The 18,530-nt window shown below is 55.6% G+C and overlaps 1 protein-coding gene across 1 annotated transcript; it reads right to left on the minus strand.

Annotated features, from left to right (window-relative positions):
* Nucleotides 1-1,272: 1,272 nt before the first annotated feature.
* PCIF1 (phosphorylated CTD interacting factor 1) lies at nt 1,273-11,111 on the minus strand. The gene is made up of 16 exons (XM_087959076.1): nt 10,998-11,111; nt 9,201-9,342; nt 8,959-9,083; nt 8,705-8,848; nt 7,750-7,877; nt 6,034-6,188; nt 5,798-5,945; nt 5,617-5,700; nt 5,058-5,157; nt 4,005-4,167; nt 3,679-3,851; nt 3,497-3,583; nt 3,212-3,396; nt 3,013-3,106; nt 2,763-2,938; nt 1,273-2,097 (listed from the first exon to the last, which is right to left on the minus strand). Exons 2-16 carry the CDS (start codon nt 9,322-9,324, stop codon nt 1,545-1,547), a joined length of 2,439 nt encoding a protein of 812 aa, XP_087815202.1. The 5' UTR covers nt 9,325-9,342; nt 10,998-11,111; the 3' UTR covers nt 1,273-1,544.
* Between the last annotated feature and the right edge of the window lie 7,419 nt (nt 11,112-18,530).

The raw sequence follows: 18,530 nt of genomic DNA on the forward strand, positions 1-18,530 counted from the left end.
ACAAGGAGGAATTTTCTGACGGGGAGAACAATCAACCAGTGGAACAGAAGTTGCCTTCGGAGGTTGTGGGAGCTTCATCCCTGGAGCCTTTCAAGAAGAGACTAGACTGCCATTGGTCAGAAATGGTGTAGGGTCTCCTGCTTGGGTGGGTGGGGGGTTGGACTAGATGACCTACAAGGTCCCTTCCAACTCTGTTAATCTATTCTAAATAATTTTGCCAACGTGTGAATGTCCTGTCCTCCCTGGATAACAAAATGAAATTTCCACTGGCTTAAAAGAGGGTATTTTGGGCCAGCATCAGAGCTCGATGGGCCACAGGTTGGGGGGTGCATTTCAAAGGCCTTTTGTTCTGGCGGAAGGGGCCCCCTTCCTCCCCCTGCATGGCGTGTCTGTCGGAGGGAGGGAGTCCTTTGCCAGGGGCGCTCAACCGGCCTTCGAAAGGCCGCTGGGGGGATGAGCATCTGGGACCCCAACCCACAGGGACCCACCAGGCGGGAGAGTGCCGGGTGGGGGTCAGGGCTGGGAATGCAGCCACGCAGCCCACCTAAAGGGTACCCACCACACACCCTCCCGGCGCCCAAGAGGGGACCTCTGGCAATGCTTCCTCTTGGAAGACCCCCGCCCGCTTTCGGGGAGGGGCTGCCTTCCACCCCCAGAGGCCTGAGCCCAAAGCCCCTCAAAGGTCCACCCAGGCTGTCCTGCAAAATGCAGGAGGGGAGGCGGGAGGTCGTCCTTGACTTACGACCGTTCATTTAGCAACCGTTCTAAGTGAACAGCAGCACTGGGGGGAAAGAAGACGTAAAATGGGGCAGGACTCACTTAGGAGCTGTCCTGCTTGGCCCCATTGTGGTCCTAAGTCCAGGACCGCCTCTCTCTGCCTTGGGGGGGTTCTGGGACCGGATGGGCACGGCCCAGATTCCCTCCCCCCCTTGGATCCTGGGCGAGCTGGGCAGCCACCCAGCCTCCGTGTCAGCCACGGGGAGTCCGTGGAGAGGCCTGTTTGCCCCCCCTGACCCCCCCAGGAAGACCTGACCTCGTGCTCCCCCCACTGGGCTCCCCAGCCCGGAAATGGGGCTGACGGGAGGAGGGAGCGCTGGGGGTCCCAGAAGGAAACGGGGGGGAGAGAAACCTGGCGTCCAAGCCGGCCGAGAGTCTCCCTGCCCTGTTGGCACCTCAGGCCAGAAGGTGCCACGTCAGGTGCCAACCACTAAGGCCACGGCTAAGGGCCCCCCGCCTGACCCTCCCCTCAGAAAAGCCACCACCAGTCCAGGACAGGTGATAATGCTGGTTTTAATGTTCCTAAGAACTAGAAACAAAATCCAAAATAGACATTTTTCCTTTACTCTTCCATCCATAAAAGTCATAAAACGGTTAGCATAGTTAAATTAAACCCTTTAAAAAAAAAAGAACAGGAACGAAACCCCCAGGAAGCCGGGAGCCTCAGGTGGAAACAAGACAACGACCAAAAGGGCTGCCCAGGCCAGCCGCTCGGGCGCACCCAAGTCCTCGGCTCTGCGACGGCCAGTCAACGGCCCCGGTTGGGCCTAGGCCCGGGGACCCTCGGGAAGGAGGGAGGAGGAGGAGGAAGGAGGGGGGAGGAGGCCACGAGGGCAGTCACCACCACAGGGACACGTATTTACACGACCGACGGTGCACCGGCACCCCCACCCCCGCCTGCTCTCCCCCTTCTGCTGTGCGGGGGGCAGAGCAGCCCCTCCCCAGGCTCTCCTGGCCCGGCTGGGGGAGGCTCGGCCCGGCAGCAGGCGCCTCTCTGCTGGGCCCAGCCCAGGGCGTCTGCAGCCCCCTCCCGGCCGGCCCCCAGCTGCTCCTCTCCTGCGGCCCCCCTCCCGGCCTCTCCGCTGGCTGCCCTCAGTTGGGGTGGGCTCCCGGCTGGTGCTCTGCTCCCGGACCGGCTCCGGGTCCTTGTCCGGGGCGGGAGGGGCGGCCGGGGTGGTGGGCTGGGTGCGTCCCGAGTGCTTGTAGGCGGAGAGCAGCTCCTGCAGGCGCTCCGGGCTGGGCTCCCACTTAGAGAAGCCGGCGTTGTTCTGCAGGAAGAGGACCGTCGTGTTGTGCACGGCCTTGTAGTACATCTCCTCCCTGCAGCGGCAGAAGGCAGAACGCTCAGAGGCCCCCCCCCTTCCGCACCCAAGGCAGCGCTGGCTCTCCACGGGGCAGGGCCAGGGGGGAGTGGAGCTCAGGCCCTCCGGCTTGGACCCGGACGGCCCCTGCAGGAAAGGCCCCCCCCCGAACCTGGACCCAGAAGGCCGCCCGGCCGGAGAGCGCTGGGCCAGAGGCCTGGGAGTGTCCGCTGGGCAGACGGACCACCAAGTCCACCCAAGGCAGGCAGGCCCAGCCGGGGGGGTGGTGTTCTGGCACCCCCTCTGGGGGCTCCCTGGGCTCCTGGCTGGTTTCGTGCAGGGAGTCCCACAGCCAGGGCAGCCTTGTTGGGGGGCTGCCCAGGGACCCCCGAGACAGGCTACGGTTCCAGGGGAACTGTGGGGAGGGGGAGGAGGGGACGACCCTGCCTGGGGGCTCTCAGCCAGTCTGGCCCTGGGAACAGGGGGAGCCCCTCAGGGCAGCTGCTCCCCAGACCCGGGAGGGAAGGGAGGAGGGAGGGCGGTTGGTCTAGTGGGGAAGGAAGGAGCCGGGGGAAACTGGGAGGCCCCAAAGCCGGCTCTCTCCCAGCCCACCTCGCAGGGCTCTTGCTGGGGGGAGGGAGGAGGCGGCAGGGCTGGGAGGTTCCGCTGGGGCCCCCGGCTTACTTCTTGCACAGGTGCTGGGAGCCGCTGCGGTACTCGTGGTCAAAGGCCGGCAGGACGAGCTGATGCCGCTTGAAGGGGCTCTGCTCCATGCGGGTCAGGGCTGTTGGCGGGGGGTCCCGCCACTCCGGGATGAAGACGATGAAAGACAAGGGCTCGCCGGAGGCCTCCAGCAGTTTCTGGGGCGGAGGAGGGAGGCAGCAAGGCTGAGCCCCTCCCTTGCCCCCCCACAGCCCTCCCCCCCAGGGCTTACCTCGAAGTGGGTCACCATGGCGTCCATCAGCTCCTCGCAGAAGGGAGGGTTGGCCTGGAAGGAGCCGCTGATGGGGAAGAAGTCCAGGCAAGGCCTGCGGGGGGAGGAGGGGGAGGAGGCGGTAGCCCAGGGCGGCCAGGACCCTCCCCAGCCCAGCAGGCCGTGCCCCCTCCCTCCCCTCCCCGGGGTGGGCGCTCACCCTCTGGAGCCGAAGTAGCCGTCGGTGTCCGGGAAGGCCGAGCAGTATTGCTTGAAGTAGCAGTTCAAGGGGGAGGCAAAGCACTCGAAGCTCACCCCAAAGAGCTTGTGGAGGCCTTCGAAGACGTGCACCGGGAGCGCCCCCTGCAGGCCGGTGCCCTCGTAGAGCCCGATGCCAAACATCATCTGAGGAGGGGGACGGACGGGAGCCCTCTGGGAAGCGGGGCAGGGCCAGGCCGGACCTCCTGCCCCCCTCCCCCCCCCACCCAATCCCAGTCGGCCGTACCTGGTACCTGCGCAGAAGGCACCAAACCCTCGGCAGGAAGTGCTCAAAGCCGGAGTCGTCGATGCAGCTGTAGCGGTAGAGCAGCCACTGCGAGGGGGGCAGAGGGGGGCTCCGTGAGGGCAGCCCAAGGGGAGGGGTCTCCCCCCCGACTCCAAGCCCCCCCGTCCCCGAAAGCGGCGCACCAGCTTGCTGAAGTAGCTGCGGCTGACTTTCAGCACCTCGCCCTTGTAGCGCACGCAGACCAAGGCGCTCTCCACGTGCATCTCCGCGCTGGGCAGGGGGGCCGACGGGACGGCCAGCCGCACCGGGTAGCAGTACACCAGCCGGTCCTGAACGTCGGGAGGTTCCACCTCAGCTGGGGAGGATGGGAGGTTAACTCCAGGCGCCCTGGGCCTCCTCCCCAGCCAAGAGGCTACCCAAGCCAGACCCCAGAATCCGTCCCACCTCAAGGGAGCCCCGGCTCGGCCTCCTTCCCCCCTCTCCCCCCGGCCTCCTCCCTGGCAGCTACCGGAGATGCTGTGTTCCTTGAGGAGGGCCAGGTGCTTCTCGCGAATGCGCTTGACGTACTCCAGGGAGATGTGGTAGATCTTGCTGCAGATGCCCTCCACCGAGTCCTTGGCGGCGGCGGAGACGTGGGGGCCGCACTGCTTGCGCAGGTGCTCCAGCCGGTCCTGCACAGGGGGGGAAGCAACGGAGGCCCTGAGCAACGCCTGCTGTGGGGCTGCTCCTCTCCCGACAAGGGTGAACCGCGGAGGAGGATGCCAGTCTCCCACCCAGGCGAGTCCAGACCTGATGGGACTTAGGCACAACTGGCTCCTGGCAGCCTGAAGGGGCGTGAACCTGAACCGGAGACCCGGGAGGGAAACGCAGAGGAAGGGCTGCAAAGCATCGCGTGAAGACGCTGAGGAGGGCCTTCCTCGAAACGGCAGCTTCCCGGATAGGCGACAGACGTCTAATTGCTCCTCTTACTGGCCCAGAAGTGGGGAGCAGGGAAAGGGGGCCAGGCCCCTCCTGCTGCCTTTGCCCAAGGCGAACATTCTCGTGGCAGGGAGTCACAGCTTGACAATAAATCCGCATTTTAACAAGAAGTCTGTACTGAAGGTATTCCCGTGCATTTTATCTTGCTAGTCATGGCCAACTTTAGGAGCCGGTGCCACCTCTGTTTGCTAAGCCCAAGAGCCCCCGTTGTCTAGAAATGTTCCCGTGGCCAGAATGACACCATGCTGCAGCAGCAGCAGGCGGTGTGTGGCGAAACGTGGACGCTGTTATTTCCCCACACGCTTTTATGCTCTACTTCCTCGTCTCTTTGCATTTGAACTGCTAGGTGGGCAGGAGCTGCAGCGAGTGACGGGCACTCACTCCGTCTGGTGGCACTCGGGTCTTCAACGGCTGAGCTGGAGACCTTTCACGGTCTCGGCGTCACCACCCCATCCCCGTAGGTCCATATACTCAGAGGACCTACGTCAAATACAGCCCATCTGCCCCTAAAGGGAGGGCTCCAAACCAGCCCAGCCCCCGCCTCAACCTCTCCCCGCCTGCCTGGAGAAAGAGGCCAACCCACCATGTAGTCCTCCTTGGAGGCCGAGCGATCCCGCCGCAGCCAGCTGAAGGTGTCTTCTACGTTCCACTTCACCACCTTCCGGCTGTCTGGAGAGGCGCTCCTGCACACCGAGAGAAAGACCTGCCGTCAGGCTCCAAAACGCAAGGAGGACAGGCGGCGATTCTTCCCAGCAGATTCCTTTGTTGCTCCGTACCTACATACAGACTCTTGCCAGACTGAAGCAGGCGACCACCCTGGGGGAGCCCACCCTCCGGGAACGGGCAGGGAGGAGCCGTCTTCACCCTCTTTCTCCCACAGACTCTCTGGGCTGAGTCCTTTCTGGCTTCTTTGGAAAGCAGCCCCCGCCCCTCCCTCTCCTCCTGGGGACCCAGACCACCCTCCACCACGCCTGCTGACCCCGGGCCCACGCTCTGAAGGCCAAGCAGCCGATCTGACCGGCGCCTGGAGGGGCTGGTCCTGGTGCTCCGGCCATCTCTTCTCTGGGGCCACTTCCCTCCCCTCTTGGATTGTCTTCTGGGAAGAACTCCAGTCCCCCCAAAACAGCCAAATTGGCTCCTACCTGGACTCAATGAGCCGCTTTGCAGCTTCCGCGTATTTGAAAAGCAGCCGCTTGGCTTCTTCTCGGAACTTGATTCGGGACAATCTGTGGGGAGGCAGAGGAAGGGGAGGGCTGAAGCTTGGGCTCTGGGGGGGGAGGGGAGGGGCAGCCCCTCCCACCCGTCGCCTCTTTCCCGCCCTACCTGATGGGAATGTCGTTCATGATTTCTCGGAACATGGAGGGAGACACAACGGGCTCACAGTCGCTGGGCAGCAGAGGGTCCGAGCCCTTGTCCACCACCTTCCGCTCCAGCATCCAGCGGTTGAAGGACTCTCGGGGGGGATCGATTCCTGAGGGAAGAGCCAGGGAGGGGGGCAAGCTGGGCTCAGCCCCAAGGACCCCTCCCCAAGGCCCACCAAGGGGAGGGGGAGCCGTTACCTTCCCGCTGCTGACAGAGCTCCCGGTAATGCTGCCGCAGCTTCAGCATCAGCTGGGACCGGAGCAGCTCCACTTCCGGGTGAGGGCTCAGCACTTCCGACGGGGCCCGCTGCTTAATTACGGCGTTGGTCTGAATGTCCAGGTCCCAGTAGACTCTGCCGGAGGAGAGGAGCCCAGTAAGGCAGCCGGGCCTTCAAGCGGCTTGCTCCGCCCGCCCGAAACAAGCCGTGTTCTACGAAACGCCCCAGGCCGATTCTGAAGTCCACGGGCTGTGGGAGTTTAACAAGAAGGGCACCCACAGCCCCAACCGCGGGCTGGGCAGGGAGGCCCCCTGGAACGCCGCCTGTTCCTTCCTGGTGAATGGATCCTGATTAAACCCCGGGCTGGGCTTTGGGCTCCGGAGTCCTCCCTGCTTCCGGATGACTCCACAGTCCCTGCCGTTTTCTTGGCAACGTTCTCCAGAAGCGGCTGCCGTTGGCCGCTGCTTCCTGGGGCTGCGAGAGAGGCCCAAGTCACCCCGCTGGCATCTTGCCCACGGCGAGTCTGGAGCTTAGAGCCACCCGGTTTCTAGCCAAGCGCCTTCACCGCTACCCCAGCTGTCTGCTAGCGGAAGCACTTCTCCCGAGGCCCACCTATTGTGGCAGAAATGCTGCCCATCAGAGGCCGGGATGCCTAGCTGGGCTCAAGCATTAAAGCAGACTCCAGGTTTGCAATGGACAACTGGAAAAACAGGGGAACGTTTGAACTGGAGGGAAGGCGCACGACGACAAAACACGATTGTTTCTGCAGAAAGAAACACGGGGTTTGAAACAATAAGCAGAAACGAGGTTTTTGTGACTGCCAGGGACGGCCCTTCGGATTTGGCCCAAAAGGTTCGGTCAGCCTCCCCGCTTAACTGGTTGATCTCTTTAGGGGGGTTAATTGTAATTTTATTTGAAAAATGGCTACAACAATAAATAAACATAAACCCCAAAAAAGAAAAAGGAACAAATACTAATATAAATTGTAAGAAAAAGCAGACCGTGTAGAAAAGTAAAACAGAAAATAGAAAAGCATAGGAAAAAAGAATATAGGAAAGAAAAAATATACAGAAAGAAAAAATAGAAAAAACAATAAACAAAATAAATGACTCTTCATCACGGGAAACACAAACGTTTTAGTATTTTAGTAACGCATCTCCTTCTCTTAAAGTACAATAATTCTTTTGTTCATTAATTTAGTTGCCGCTTTTAACGACTAGAATGATTTTTAAATCTCGGGCATATATTATTGTTCCTGTGGATTGGGGTGTCCAATCTTGGCAACTTTAAGACCCGTGGACTTCAACTCCCAGAATCCCCCAGCCAGCATAGCCGGGTCTTAAAGTGGCCACGGCTGGGCTCCCCCGGTGTGCGCGTTTCGGTTTTAATCCTCCGCTCGCGGCCTAGAAACCCCGGGGAGCGCTCTACAAACGGCTTAAGTGAAAAATAAATCCCAAGTGCCGAAGATCACACACAGACGAGGAAGACGGCAGACTTCTGTCCTCTCCTGAGGATCAACCATCCTCTCCGCCATGCAAATTTTAACAGTCAGACTTACGCCACCAAAGAGCTAGAAAGAAAACGCCACCCAACGAGCAGGACAGGGCAGGAGGGTGGGGGAAGAGCCAAGCGAGCGTTCGTTTGAGGCCGATGGCCAGCTTCGTCTCCTCCTGCCCAGAAACACCGCCCGACTCACTCGGTTGGTCGCAAGAGAGCCGCCTGCCTCTCTTCGGGAGAGACGCCCCACGCCTTCAACAGCGGCGTCCCGGGAGTGCTGGAAACGTTTGGGGCTGGCTGAGCTGCGGGGTTTCCCGGCACCTCCACCTGGAAGGGAGCAAGGCCACGTTACCCTGGGGGAGGAACTCCAGAGCTCTGGGGACTGCCAACCGCAGAGCAGAGGCCAAGAGATGCTTGCCCACTCCTGGGGACGCCTGAACCTTCCAGGCATAGGAAAGGGAGAAGCCACGGAGGCTCCCAGGAGGGCTATGCCAGGGGGGCAGGCTCCAGCCTAGGGCCCCACCCGCTCCCCTCTCCCACCGGCCAACGCCAGCCCTCTGAGGCAGACCACCAAGAAGGCTGGCTTTGACCGGGGAGGCTGGAGGAGCAGAACCAGGGGAGGAAAAGCAGAAAGCAGGGAAACCTCTGGGGACAAGGCCACCCAGAGACATTCTGAAGGGCAAGCGGGCCTCTCTGGTGGCTTCGGTCCCTTGGGGACCGGGGCGTCACATGGGTGCGTAGACCTGCCCTCTGGTGTCCTGATCAGCAGGACCTCACGGCAGCTGACAGCTGACGCAATTAAGGTGCCCGGTTTCTGGGAAAGGTAGGTTTCACCTGTAGGCATTTTAACCGTGCGTTTTATACTTCAAACTTTAGGCCGTACAGTAAGTAGGCCTCCTTTTCATTGTGACGCTTCCAGCCTAAGAAGCCCAACTAGCAGGATCTTGCAGCTGTGAAGGGGGCTCCCTCTCAAGAGATCTGCTTTGGACTCTGCTTCCGGGCGGGTTTCCTGCTCCTCTTCTTCTTCTTCAGGTGATTTTCGCAGCCAGATCTTCTCCCACGGCCCCCCCCCCTGCTTCCCTCAGCCTTCAACTCCTCCTGGCTCTGCCCTCCCGAGCCCCTCGTCCCGGGCCAGAGAGGAGGGGGCTCCCTACCTTGGCCTTTTTCGCAAGGTTGCCGCTGGGCTGGCCCTCCTCAGACAGCTTCCGTTTCCACAACCTGCTTTCTGCAGCAGCGGCCGCTTCGCCGGCTCCCCCATCGGCAGGCACGGGGGCGGCATTCAGACCCAGAGGGTCCGACTAGGAAGCCCCAAAGAGAGAACGGTTAGCAGCGCCTTGGGGCTCCCCATCCCGCCCCAAGGAGCTGGGCCAGCAGCCGAGGGACGCTCCGGGAGGCCAGCCACACTCACAATGACATCATGCTGCCCCAGCAGTGGCATCTCCCAGAGGGACTGGTTGGTGAAGCGGTTGAAGTAGTACGGCCGGTTCTCACGCTTGCTCCAGCACTTCTCCCAGCCTGCCTGCACCAGCTCATCTGTGGGGGAGGCCAGAGCACCCAGCGTCATTGAGGGCGGTGGGGGGTGGGGGGGGTGTAGGCGGGCATTGGGGCCACCCGTGTCAGCAGTTCCCCACAGCCGCCTCCGCGCAGTACCTGGCAAATCCTGCACCAGACGGGCGGGTTTGGGGGAGCTCGGCTGGTTCTGGTGGGAGGTGCCAGGAGAGTGGCTCATGAGGGCAGCCTCCTCCCTGGAGCTGCCGTGGTTCTCATTGGCCATGTTGCGGCAGCATCAGCACTGCAGAGAGACACGGAAACGGCATCAACTACGCCTCCTGCCCACAGCCAAACCTGGGCACGAGGCGAGCAACGCTGGCAGGGCACCGCTTGGCACCGTCGGGCAACCTGCTCAAACCTGCCAGCCGCAGGAGCCTCCGGGGAATCCGAAATCTGCCCTTGTCCAATCGGGAGAATCCTGGCACGGAGGGGGCTGATCCCCAATGAAGACCCAGCCTTCCCCAGAAGCCCCCTCCCCCGGCAGCTTCAGGGGCTCTGAACCAACACAGCGCTCGCTCCGGGGCCCTGCGCAGGATGCGATGATTGTCGGATTCCACTAGCGCCAGGAAAGCGTGCCAAGCCCTGGTCGGTTTATCTCCCCGCTTAAGCCTGGCTCCCTGCCCTTCTCCGTCCCGGCGGCTAAGCCCTGCTCGGCTCTGGTCCTCTCTGCAGGTGGCTACGGAGGGTGGGACCCACAGACCCCTTGGGGAGGGGGCATTCGAAGCCTCTGCCCTCTTGGGGAAGCAGAAGGGGCGCGGGGGGGAGAGACGCACAGGGCGGTGGTGGGATTTGAGGGCGCAGCTGACCAAACAGAGCAGCGACAGGGAACTTGGTGCCTTTGGCCTGAAGGGCTCAGGGGAGACCCCAGGGCAGCCCCTCAAGGTGCCAAAGGGCGTCATGGGGGGATTTATTTAAGAGCCCTGGGGGGACGACACACAGTGGTCCAAATGCTGAAGGTTTGACTGGCCTTGGTGGGGGGAGACACACACACACACGTGTTGACATTTGCACACTGCTGAGGTCCCCTGTCTGAGCGCCTTTGCAGAGTCCTGCAGCTGCAGCCGGGGGAGCCGAGGGCCAACCGGCTGCCAGGGCTGGGCATTCAAGAGCCGCGGCTGAAAGGCCAGGCCGAGACTCTGCCCACCGCCAGCAGTTCGAGCCCCACCGGCTCCAGGCCGACTCAGCCTCCCGTCCCCCTGGCCCACAAAGGGCCGGGAAGCGGCGGCATGTGAGCCTAAGGGCCATTGCTGTTGACGCCCCGGGCAGGGGGTGGGCTGGATGACCTCCCAGGCGCCTTCCAGCCTCATGGGGGTGGGGGGGGAGAGGCGAAACGCCGAGGCTCCTTTTGGAGCCGGAGCCCCTCGCCCCACCGCTCGCCTCTTCCGCCCGCAGGGCTCCCCTTCTCGGCGGCGGCGGCAACGGCGCCGCTCCCGCCCGGCACACGTGGCCGCCTCGCCCTGCGCGCCCGTCCCGCCGCCCAGGAGGCTCCGGCGGGGCTGAGCCAAGCGGAGGCGCCTTCCTGCCTCCCTTCCGGGGCGGCCGCTCGGCTCTGCGCAGAAGCGCCCACAGCAGCAGGAGCGGCTGGCCGGCCGGGAGGCTGCCTGGGCGGCGAGGACGGCGGCTGCCGAGGGCTCCGGGGAGGCCAGCTGGGCGGGCGGGCGAGGCGGCGCTGGGGGGCGGGCGGGCGGGCGGGGGCGCCGGGCCGGGGGGCGGGCGGGCGGGGGCGCGCGCGGTGGAGGCGGTGGGCGAGGCGGGGGCGCGCCCAAGATGGCGGCGGGGAGGAGGCGCCTCCTCATCCTCCCGCCCGCGGCTCGTCAGCTCGGAGCTTTCTGAGCCCCGTCGCCGCGCCTTTTGCTCGCCAGGGAAGGCTTCGGAGCTCGGCGTGCCGCCCCTCACCTGCGGCCGGGGCCCGGGGTCGCTGGGGGTCGCTCAGCTTCCCGCCGCCATCGCGCCGCTGCCTCACCCTGGCAGCCGCCGCCGCCATCTTGTATTCGGGACCCGCGGTGACCCGCGCGCAGGCGCCGGACACGCCCTGTGGAACGCTCTGCGCACGCGCCGCCCCGCTGGGCGCTTCCGGCCGCGCAGGCGTAGTTCCGCCTCTGGCCGATCGGCCCGCGAATTAGCATAGCGGGGTGGGGGTGGGCCGTAGAACCTCGCGCGGCCCCGTCGGGCGCCGCCATCTTGATGAGGCGGCCTGGTGGTAGATCCGCCCGCGCGCCCTCTCTCCGGGTCTTCTCGTCGGGGCGGACCGCTTTCCGCGGCCGCTTGGATCGGGGGAGAAGCGGGGTGGGGGCGCCGAGGGGGCCCTTCTATCCGGGAGTGATGGGGATCCACGGGGGTCTCACTTTTTTCATTTGAAATCAAGAATTCTCCAAGACAGGGCTCTCCAACCTTGGCCGCTTTAAGTCTGGGGGACTTCAACTCCCAGAATTCCACAGCCAGCTTTACTGGCTGAGGAATTCTGGGAGTTGAAGTCCCCCAGAGCGGCCAAGGTTGGAGAGCCCTGCTCCAGGAGGTCTGGTTTCCTGCTTATGTAAATAAAAGTAATATAAATAAAAGAGAGATAAAAGTTTTTATTTATTTATTTATTTATTTGATTTGCCAATTGTTTACAAGATAATAAGTATAAGTGTATACATAGTTATGAATACATGGATACATATAAGAAAAATTAAAAACATATGCAAATTATGCATATCCAAACTAGATCTGTCTAAAAGAGATGATACCGCGAAACCATCAAAACATCCCCAAACATTGAAACCATTGAAACATCCTCAACCATCGAAACCATTAAAACATCCTCAACACCATATTAGCATCCCTGGACGCCGTAAAAGAAAGAATAACCAACCTTGAAAAAAAAGACACAACACAAAAACCTGAACATCAAATAGCCACAAACCACATCTCCACCCAACAACCACAATCCAATCCAAAACCCAATCCACAAATAAACGCAACCCAGACAAATATTGATATCCCAATCCTCATCAGAGAAGCTGTTGAGCGTGAACGGAAACGTCCAAACGCCATCTTATTTGGACTAGAAGACAGCATTGTCAATGATGACATCACAACTGTCCAAACATCATCAGAGATTACCAAGCATCAACCATCTCCGGCGATGAAATACTTGACATTTCCCGCATTGACCGAGAGCTTAAAAATAGAGACGGCTCTGTGGCCCCACGCTTGTGCAGGATCATTTGCAAAAATGAATCAAGCAAACGTAAACTCATTTACACTATAAACTCACTCGCCAAAACCAACACCAACCACAAAAACCTCCGTTGCCGCCCCCTGACTTAACCATACAGCAACGTGCCCGCTCCGTGCACTCCGCATCGAACTCAAAACCCGTCTAGACAATGGAGAGAAGGACCTGTACATTGACTACCATGCTGACTGCATCAAAAGTAAGACACGCAACCCAATACCCAACTTTTACCCTCAACCACTACCCTACCTCAACCACCTACCACCACCCACCATCACCCAAAACTACCCACCACCCACCATCACCCAAGACTAGGCACGCACGCCCCAACTACCTCAATCCCAACTGCTGCCGGACTTAAATGCAAACTACTCAATGCAAGAAGCCTCGTGAATAAAATACCTGAATTTCTCATCCTCTTAAATATGGCTAACTTGACATTATATTTGTCTGTGAAACATGGCTCAATGCATCTCTCCCGACTCCATTACCACAGTAAGAGACTATCATGTTTACCGATCAGATCGTGAAAATCGTCGAGGAGGTGGTGTTGCTATATTCTATAAAAATCCTTACATCTAAAAAATATCCAAGTTACCCAGGAGCTTGCCCTTCCTGAAACCATCATCTGTGAACTATCCTTAAATATCACAATTCGATTCTTACTATGTTACAGAGCACCTGATTATGACATCGAACATATAAACAAGCTAAATACACTACTAACATGGGCTACATCCTGCCCATACCCTTTTATCTTTCTTGGAGATTTCAATCTACCTCATATTGACTGGACCCTAAATAATTGTACAACTGAAATCATACACACAACCTTCTTCAATGCTATTACAAATCTAGGTCTTGAACAACTAGTAACCAACAACACTAGACTGAACAACTGCCTCGATCTCATCTTCTGCAATAGTTTGAATTTAATTTACCGAATACAAACCAAAGAACCCTTTTCCAGTAGTGATCACAATATGATTGACTTTTGCCTCAACATACGTCCCACGCAAAATCACCACAACGATGTCATCCCTAGTTGTAACTTCAAAAAGGCAATTATGATCTTATAGATAACGATCTCTCATCCCTCGATTGGCCATCTCTATTCACTGGATGCAATACTGTTGAAGATCATTACAACATATTTTTACTTGAAGTCAAAAGAGTCATCAAACTATATGTTCCAACAACAACTCCAATAAAAACAAAAAAGCAGATTACCCATATCAATAAGGAAACTTCAATCCAAAAAGAGATCACTCTGGCGGAAAAACAAATCTGGTCACGTAGCTAATTTCAAAAACCGATATAAAAATTTATGCCACCAGATAAAGACCGAATGCACCAATTACCACATTAAACAAGAGGAAAACCTTCTAAGCACCAATTCCACCCGTGCTTTTTACAATTTTGTAAACAACAAACTAAAAGACTCAAGGTCCATCCTCCCTTGATAGGACCTGATGGTAAAGACTGCAGCGACTGACACCATTAAAGCCAACATCTTTAACACATTCTTCGGCTCAGTGTTTGTAAACAGTAATGGATCATGCCCAATGTTTCCTAGCCGTACCACAGACAACAATAATGATCTAATACATATCGATTTTACAGTAGACAACGTTGAAAAAGCACTACGCAACCTAAAACCATCTCTATCTATTGGACCGGATGGAATATGTGCCTACTTCTTAAGAAAACTATCCGCTGCCATAGCCAAACCTCTAAGCATAATCTTGAAAGATCTTTCAGAACCAGCTCCTTGCCCAACCTATGGTTACAAGCCACACATTCCCATCTTCAAAAAGGGAGACCCAAGCCTAGTTGAAAATTACAGACCAATCTCCTTATGCTGCCACCTGTAAAGTCATGGAATCAATTATTAACCAATCCATCATCCTCTATTTAGAGACAAACAACCTTCTCCAATAAACAATTTGGTTTCAGAAAAACTATCCTGTAATCTGCAACTCTTACACTGCAAAAACATATGGACTACTCAACTCGACCAGGGCAAAGCAATAGACGCACCCATATAGACTTCTGCAAAGCCTTTGATTCAGTGGTACCCTACTCCTAAAAATAAAATCTTATGGTATCTCTGGACAACTGAATAACTGGATAGAAGCATTCCTGTCAAACAGACAACAAATGGTCAAAATTGGGAATCTATCAAATCCAGTACCTGTCAATAGTGGTGTTCCCCAAGGCAGTGTTCTACCAACTCTCTTCATAATCTACATAAACGACCTTTGTGATCATATCAAGAGCAATTGCGTTCTCTTCGCTGATGATGTAAATACACAGACAATTACTACCCTTCAAAAAGATCTAGACTATGTATCTGAATGGTCAACATATGGCAACTCCAAATCTCAACAAATTGCTCTGTCTTACATATTGGTAAAAAAATCAGAAAAATAAAATACAAACTGAATAGTCAAGATCTTGTTGATGACCCAAGCTCTGTAAAGGACCTGGGAATACTCACCTCTCTAATGATCTAAGTGCTAGGAGCTCACTGCAACCACATAGCCAAAAAGGCATTAAGAGTTGTTAACCTACCCTACGTTGCTTTTCTCTGGTAATATCATCACTAACCAGAGCATACAAAACCTTGTGCTAGACACACATACAGTCTACAGTCCAGTGGAATCCTGATCATGTATGTGATATTAACACAATTGAGAAAGTCCAGAGTATTTCACAAGAAGAGTTCTCCACTCTTCTACTGCTATATAGAATACCTTGACGCCAACAGCACTCGAAATTCTAAAACTAGAAAACCTTCGGGTCACGCCGTCTTCGGTCTGACTTAAGCATGGTATATAAATCATACATTGCAATGTCCTTACCTGTCAATGAATACTTCAGCTTTAACCATAACAACTTAAGAGCACACAACAGATACAAACTCAGTAAACCGCATCAAATCTGGGATTGCAGGAAATATGACCAGAAACAGAGTGGTCAATGTCTGAATACTTTACCCGACCGACTTTAGTTCTTCCCCAAACTCCCCAAAACTTTGTCCTTAGACTGTCAAACACTATTGACCTCACTCCCTTTCCTAAGAGGAAATCTGGGGGCGTGCATAAAACGACAGCCTAACTACCGTCCCTGTCCTATTGCTTCTCTTATTCTTTTATTTTTTCTTATATGTACCCATTTCATATATTCACAACTATGTATACACTTGTACTTATTATCTTGTAAACAATTGACAAATAAAAATAAATAAAATAAATAAAATAAATAAAAGAAACAATAGGATAGGGACGGTAGGCACTGGTGTTTATGCGCCCTCACAGACCTCTTAGGAAAGGGGTGAGGTCAATAGTAGACAGTCTAAGGTTAAAGGGGGTTTGGGGAAGAGATTACAGAGTCAGGTAGAGTATTCAGAACATTGACCACTCTATTGCTGAAGTCGTATTTCCTGCAAGTCAAGTTTGACAAGTGCAGTTGATCTATTGTGTGCTCAAATAACGTGTTGTTATGGTTGAAGCTGAAGTATTCATTGACAGGTAGGACATTGCAATGTATGATTTTATATACCATGCTTAAGTCAGACCGAAGACGGCGAATTCAAGGTTTTCTGGTTTTAGAATTTCAGTCTGGGTGGCATAAGGTATTCTACAACGAGCCAGAGGAGTGGAGAACTCTTCTTGTGAAATATTTCTGGACTTTCAATTGTGCTATCGATACGCACCGTGGGTTCCAGACTGATGAACTGTATTCGAGTATTGGTCTAGCAAATGTTTTGGCATGCTCTGAAGTTAGTAGTGTGATATTACCAGGAGAAAAGCTACGTAGGATTAGGTTAAAGTTCAGGGAATCCCTTATGCTTTATCTCCCGGCCGTAGGAAATAGAACATTGAGCAGCACTTGGTGTGAGAGGCAGTGGCTAGAATATTTTAGTTGATTAGCCTATAATTTTGGGCCTCATAGGGGCAGGGGGAGGTTTGGGGTTGTAGACTAGCACCTGCTTCTGTACAAGACACGGACTTTTGTCCACTACTTCTTACATATTGTTCTAATCCATAAGATGATTTAATTCACCCGAAGCTTTCAAGAAGAGCCATTTGTCAGAAATGGTATAAAGGGGTTGGACTAGATGACCCACAAGGTCCCTTCCAACTCTGTTATTCTAAAAGAAGTTCTAGAGGCGCTTTGCCAAGCCGTGGAAAAACCACCCTTGAAGTAATGCAGCCAGTTTTGGATGCCGTGATACAAAAAACGATGTGCAGGCTCTGGAAAGAGCGCAGAGAAGAGCGACAAAGATGACGAGGGGGCTGGAGGATGAAACGGGAAGAGCAGTTACAGGAGTTGGGTGTGTCTAGTCTAGGGAAAGGCGGGTGACAGGATATTTGAGGGGCTGCCACAAAGAAGAGGGCAGGGGTCAAACTATTCCCCAAAGCACCTGAGGGCAAGATGAAGCAATGGATGGAAACTAATCAAGTGTTTATTAACCTGGGCTTAGAGCCAACTGTACTGTCTGAATAGTCCGCGCTGGGTTTTCTCTGCATGCTGAATGTATGATTTATATACCATGTCTTAAGAGCCCCGGTGACGGCAAGGCCACACACGGGGGGCCTCTGGAAATCTGCCCCCCACTCAACACACACCGGGTCCGCGGCTGACAGAGGCCGGCCGGGGCGCCAGAGGAGTCGGCCAGCTTTACTCCCCGCCGTGATGAACAGGCAGCCTGGGTGGGGCAGTGGCTAGATTATTTTAGTTGATTGCCTAATTTGGGCCTGTGGACTTCAACTTCCCAACTGGCCTAGGAGCATTTTAATGGTCTAAAGGAGTTGAAGGTCCACAAGGTCTGTTATTCAAAAAGAAGTTCTAGAGCTTCCAAGAGACCACCCTTGAGTAATGCCAGTTTTGGATGCCCGTGATACAAAAACATGTGGGCTCTGGAAAGCGCAAGAGACGACAGGGCCAGCAACTCGGGTTGAGCCCTGGTTAATTAGGGCTTGGTTAATTAGGGCATGTTTACTCAATGTGGGGAAGCCCTAGAGGAGGTCAATCCTCTTGGGTTGCCAGGTATAGAAATGGGAGCCTCCTGTGGCTCTGAAGCGGGGGAGGGGGATCTCTCTGTTACCTTCATCGAAGGCTCTGCGGATTCAGAACTGGATTCAATGGCCAAGCCAGGCTGAAAACTCTGGCAGAGAAGGGCCCTTCCTGGAGATGCCCTTTGGCCCTGGGCTTGGGGTGTGGGGCTTGGTTCCCTGCAAGGGTCTGAAGGGGTGGAGCAGTTACAGGTAGTCCTCAGCATACGACAACAATTGAGCCCAAAGGTTTTGTTACTGAGACATTGGTTAAGTGAGTTTTGCCCCATTTTACGACTTGTGAGGCATTGCAGTTCTTAAGTTAGTAACACGACTGTTCAGCAAATCTGGCTTCCCCAAGGATTTTGCTTGTCAGAAGGCCGCAAAAGGGGATCCCGTGACCAGGAGGCACCCATCCTCACAGAGAGAAACCAGTTGTCAAGCGTCTGAATTTTGGCCACGTGACCCTGGGGGTGTTGCAACGGTCATAAGTATGAAAAAAAAACGCCGTCCCTTTCCCCAGTGCTGTTGTAATGTCAAACAACCATTGAACGGACTGTTGTAAGTCGAGGAGGACTGACTGCTGGGAATGCACAGCGGTCAGAATCAACACCCCACTTGGCTCAGCTTTACACTTCTTCTTTAAAATAAATTCTGCAGTTCAAGAAGTTACGGCGGCCGACCTGCAAGGGGGCTTTCTGAAGGGAATCTCCGGGCGCTGAAGAACAAATGCAGGAAAAGGTGGTTTGTTTGTTACCAGAACCTTCCTTGCCTGTGTTTATTTTATGGATCTCAGGGTGAGGCAGATCAAAACAGACCTACATGAAACGATCCCACAGGGGAACAAAGAAAACCCCACAGGTGTTCCAGCCAGTAAATTCCAAAGTCCTGAGCAAACATTACAAGTGCAACTTGTTGATGCAAAAAAAAACTTGTATGGTTAATTTTACTGCTTTGGGACATTTTGTAAAAGACTTAATACAAGTAACCTTTAATCCAGTAGATTTAAGGAATCTCTCAGGAATGTTTTAATTTGGAACCACTGGTAGATAGAAGGGGAACTTACCAAATTTGCAGATGATACTAAGCTGGCAGGAATAGCTAACACCCAAGAAGATCGGCTCAAGATCCAGATGGATCTTGACAGAC

Source organism: Notechis scutatus, chromosome 3, assembly GCF_049901735.1.
Source record: "Notechis scutatus isolate UNSWTSFEM ecotype Mainland chromosome 3, rNotScu1.2, whole genome shotgun sequence".
Taxonomy (NCBI): domain Eukaryota; kingdom Metazoa; phylum Chordata; class Lepidosauria; order Squamata; family Elapidae; genus Notechis; species Notechis scutatus.